At 39.3% G+C, this 4,919-nt stretch overlaps 1 protein-coding gene across 1 annotated transcript; it reads left to right on the forward strand.

Annotated features, from left to right (window-relative positions):
* The first annotated feature begins 1,034 nt into the window (after window positions 1–1,034).
* Window positions 1,035–4,593, forward strand: LOC122032104. The gene is made up of 4 exons (XM_042591350.1): window positions 1,035–1,393; window positions 2,938–3,121; window positions 3,198–3,299; window positions 3,712–4,593. Exons 1-4 carry the CDS (start codon window positions 1,385–1,387, stop codon window positions 4,404–4,406), a joined length of 990 nt encoding a protein of 329 aa, XP_042447284.1. The 5' UTR covers window positions 1,035–1,384; the 3' UTR covers window positions 4,407–4,593.
* The last annotated feature ends 326 nt before the right edge of the window (window positions 4,594–4,919 follow it).

Below are 4,919 nucleotides of genomic sequence, written 5' to 3' on the forward strand. Positions count from 1 at the left end.
CCTTACATGTTGTAGTTTGAGTCAAGGCGGGTGGCTAGAGGCTACCAGCAGTGGGCAAGTGGCTAGGTAGCCTGGCGCCAAGCGGGAGGGGAGCAACCTCTGAGTGACTTCCGGCCACGTTTCCGGACCCAAACTATGACCTGGAAGGGGGACAGTGAATTTAAGGAGAGATCGTAATCAATTACAGTCGGATCGTAGTCACAATTCGATCATAATTATAAGTACTTCATTCCTGTTCCAAAAAAAGTGGATTAGGAGGTGTGGGCTCCATCAATTCATAGTAAGTTCATTAAAATCTCTAACTTTAAACATACATATAACAAAGTTACTTGACTTATTATTATTTCTCATCCGTTGTGAAACTATTAATTAAGTTGCTATAATTAAATATAATCTAGTAAATTCCCGTAGTTAAGATGATGTAGTGCACTTCAACCCCACACATCCACGAATACACATTCAGTATTAAAATAACAAGAGATATCTCAAGTTGATGATTTGCTTTTCATTCGCATAACAACAAAAACATATAAATATTCAACTACACATTTCAAATTCAAGTTGCAATAGAATATATATATATATATAGATAGATATTTCAATCCATCAACCACATTTTAATGAAATTGACTGATTCGCTGCACTAACATAATCAATTAGACAAACTGTTCATTGTCACATAGTATTATCGAATCGATTTCTATAATACCTGAATCGATTTGAAAATGCGAAGGGGGTAAAATGAATAATATTTTAAAATTTTAATTACGTGCTTCTGCAAGTTGGCTCTTGCCCTTCGAGATTTGTGCAAAACCCTTTACTATATATGCCGATATATTTAACAAAGATTTGGTCTACCTCAATGAAGCAACTGCTGGGGTCCACGCGAGTGCGGGGTCACGACGACGGACGTAGCCGGGCTGGCACTCTTGTGTGCCCCGGTGACTGGTTCGAGGGGGGTTAACGGATTCCGTTACCGACAAACGTCCGCTAGCGGCCAAAACCTTCACCCAAAGCAGGCAGCTCTTTCTATGCGGGCGTTCCCATCGGTGTCTGCATAGGGAGAGTCGTTAGAGTATGCGGATGCAAGGCGTTGCGGTGGAGTGCTGGTTAGGGCACACGGCCGCAGGGCGGTTGCGATGCGAGCGACGCGCGATCGCCACTCCACGCTTCGGCTCGACGTTGTAAAAGGACGGAGAGGGAGAGAGAGAGAGGGCGCCCCGATCGAAACCACTCACCTTCCTCCGCCTCCATCTTCCTCGCTCGACTTACCGCCGCCGAGCTCGCTGTCTCCCAGCACGCGAATCAGAGCGCCACCGGAGGAGAGAAGCTCGCCGGAGAGAAACTTGGAGGGACCCCGTCGTGGCTCGTCGATCTTGTTTGAATGAATGAGGTATTGTCGGTCCAATCATGCTATTTCGTTACCCTGCCTTTTCTTTTTCTTATGCTTTTTGTAGAATCGAGTCTTCTCTTTGGATTTATTTCGATATTGAAACTAAATCGTGCACTTCGATTCTTGGTAATCCTCGCTGAATGGTTCGCCCTTTGTGTTTCTTACTTTTCTTAGAACAACGTAATGATGGATTTAAAAGGGCGTAAGGTTTCAGAAAGCAAAGAAGTTGTGTAGCATGTTTTGGTTGAATCCCGTAGGCCATTTGAAACTATTTGTTTCTTGTATCTTTCTGCTGATGGTTAGAAATGTTCTTTGCGGTGAGTGTGAACGGAAAAGATAGTATAATGGAATAATCTTCTTTTTTTCAAAACCCTATTTGATGATTTTCTTTAGATGAGTGTGAGGTCTGAAAAGAGATGTGGAAGAATTAGTTATTATTGATAGGATTGCCTTATATTGTTTTTTCCTTTTGTGCAAGTGCGAGCGGATGAATGGTGACGAAAGGCATAAATGGAAGAATGGTATGAGGAATGTCGTTTTGATGCTGAGGCAGGAGGTTCGATGTAGTTGGAAGTTGTCAATGTTATTCATGTTACATTGGGTAAGAGATAAGCAGCATACAGGGGAAACAACATAAATTAAGATGATAATCATATAGATAACTGAAAACAGAAAAAAGTGTGTGAATGAGAATTGTGAGTTAAAAATTAATAAAGATTGGGTCACAGGGAAAAGTGATGGAGAGTGTAGCTAACACCAGTTTGTTCTAGTTGAGTGCCTTCATGGTTGTAACTTATATTTATATTAGAACATTTATGCAAACTAAACTTTTATCTCCACTGATTCTCCTGCTCGTAGATTTAACTTTTTGCATAAGGTTTTCTTAGCCAAGGAAAAAGAGTGAAACTCCTGGTCTATTTTCAGTCAAGCAATCAAAATGGTAACCTTGCAATTTGGTGAACCTCAGTTGGTTAATTGATGATTACATGGAAGAGCTCCTTTGTATTGTTTGCAAATCTTCACATCCATGGATGCTAATTAACCAGTAAATGTTTGAATTGCCTGATTCGGTCAGTACCACCGATCCAAAAAAAGGTTTACCTTAGCGACATTGAATGCAGCACAGCATTATGGTTCCTTTTAAATTTGGTTTCCATAATTATTGTGACCATTTGTTTAGAGAACATTAGTTATATTGAAATGATGTATTTAATATTATTATTACCAGTAATATAGTTTTGCATGAAGCTCAACAGAGGGATAAAATACATGTAACTGACCTCAAACAGTTGGAACAAACATAGCTTGATAATGTTGACAATGATTATGATTAAAGTAAGTTTTGTCTGTTATATTTTGATTGCTGACCAATCAATCTGTCTGGACATATTTGAGGGGAATGGGAATGTTTAAATGAGGGCTTTAACAAATAGCTTAAGTTTTTGGAATGACTGTTCACCTACTTGATCTTAACATAGTATCATCTATAGGAATACAAACAAGTAATTTAATGTCAAATGGGTCACAACTATTTTCTTTGCCAGATGAAATCAAAGATAAATGGAACTGGATCCATTCAAACAACTCATAAGACGAATTATGATCAAGGCAATGGAACAAATTGGGTTCTTGTTATAGGAGGTGCCTTGCTGAGCACACTTTCGATTAAGCTTGGATGCCAGCTGAAACGAATCCTTGATAACAAGCAGCAAGAGAAAGGCAACAAGGGTCTGATGTGCCACTCTGTACTCTAGCATAATTTTATTTTGTAGTCCAACCCTCCTGACTGTTCAAGTTCTCTCAGAAACCTGGAAATCTAAAGCTAGGAGATCAAGAGCCCATCAATTGCAATCGGATATCTATCTTTTCGCTCAAGACGAGGGAAATCGCTCCCAATTTCTTTCAGGTATGCTTACCATGAGCTAGACATAGAACGAATATGAAGGGTAAATGAAATGCTTGCATATACTTGTAATAATATCATGGAAAGTATTTTCCAATGCTTAGCATCTACTTTCTTCTGGGTATTAATGTCAGTGATAGCATTTGTTTAGTCTTAATGAAATCTTGTTGACAATAGTGAAAAAAAAAAAAAAAAACCTTGTTATTGTCCTAGAGCAAATATTACCATGAGCTTTTGGCACCATTTTTAAAAAAAATCTGTTCTTGGTTAAGGTCTTTTTCCTTCCATCCTGCAGCGAGTTATAACGGAAAATGGATGAATGTTATGTATTGAGGTTTCTTGATCTAAATAGTGTTAATTAAAAGTTTTGACAGTCATTGTGATCTAATCAATATTAATACATTATTCAATACAGAGATTTCAAGTGGCGGCATGCAATCCAGAAGCTCATTAACAGAAGGAGCTGATCTCTCTCTTCCCCTGGTAAAAGTCTCAGGTGCAGATACTAAAACAGGTGAACCACCTGAGCTTCTTGAGCTGCCCTGGAAGCCATGCCACCACTCAAACTGCTCCGACTCATACTTCTCGGAGTCTGGATCTGACATCTATACCAAGAAAGAAGTAATACAGAAGCTAAGGCGGCAGCTCAAGAGACGAGATGAGACAATAATGGAGATGCAATCCCAAATCACAGAGATGCAGAATTCTCTGCACATTCAAATGGCTGAAGCAGCGAATCTCCAGGCCCAAATCGATGCTTCCAATAATGACTTGTTCAACAGCCAACAAGAGGTCCAGCGTCTAAGAAAGGTGATTGCTGATCATCATATTGGAGAGACAAAGAACTGGTCTCCGCTGCATGCGAATGGGCTGGTAAGCGCCTATCCCGATAGCTGTGATGGCTTGGAGTCACACTTTCTTGGAGTGGACAAGGGAAAAGTAGATGGGGAGATGGTTGAGATGCTAAAGAAAGAGACGAGTGAGCTGAAGGAAGTCATCGAAGGGAAAGATTTCTTGCTTAAGAGCTATAAGGAACAGAAGGTGGAGCTGTGCTCGACGATCAAGGAATTGCAACAGAAATTAGATTCGCTAGTCCCGGATATCCTCTAGTGCTTTTGCTCTTGGTCTTGTTCACCTAGGTAGGATAACAATCCTTTATTGTTCTTCCAAAGCTGATTTTTTTTCTCTTTCGATCTCGCTGGGAATTTAAAAGTTTGTATAGATTTTGGTTTGTTGTTACTGCATTGTTTGCTGGAGAAATCATGAAAAAAAGTAGATACTCGTGCTTTGATTCCTAGTGTGAGAAAACATCTACTAGTTCGACTTCTACTCACACTAGCTGAGCTTTACTAATGATATAAATAAACAGACGTTAGGTGAAAGTTCTAACAATGTAGGGAAGGGGATTTGCAGCGTCTCATATTGTGTTGCAGATTTCATATTTGCACATCGTATAGAAACCTCTAAAATCAGTAAATCTCCTTCTATTAAATTAGTACAAGTACTTTTATTTAATTAGTGGAATTTAAAATACAGGATTTGTATGCTTACAATTTAATAAAATATTCTTGGACAAACATAAGAGGATGTCTCTTTTTATTGGAATCGGGTCGTTCTTTTTTC

This window comes from Zingiber officinale, chromosome 11A (genome assembly GCF_018446385.1).
Source record: "Zingiber officinale cultivar Zhangliang chromosome 11A, Zo_v1.1, whole genome shotgun sequence".
NCBI lineage: Eukaryota > Viridiplantae > Streptophyta > Magnoliopsida > Zingiberales > Zingiberaceae > Zingiber > Zingiber officinale.

What these genes read in the sequence shown, in the direction of transcription:
- LOC122032104 (XM_042591350.1), top strand. An exon ending in GCAAGAGAAAGGCAACAAGG is followed by an intron (nt 3,122 to 3,197) that starts GTCTGATGTGCC and finishes AAGTTCTCTCAG; the next exon opens with AAACCTGGAAATCTAAAGCT. An exon ending in TCGCTCCCAATTTCTTTCAG is followed by an intron (nt 3,300 to 3,711) that starts GTATGCTTACCA and finishes TATTCAATACAG; the next exon opens with AGATTTCAAGTGGCGGCATG.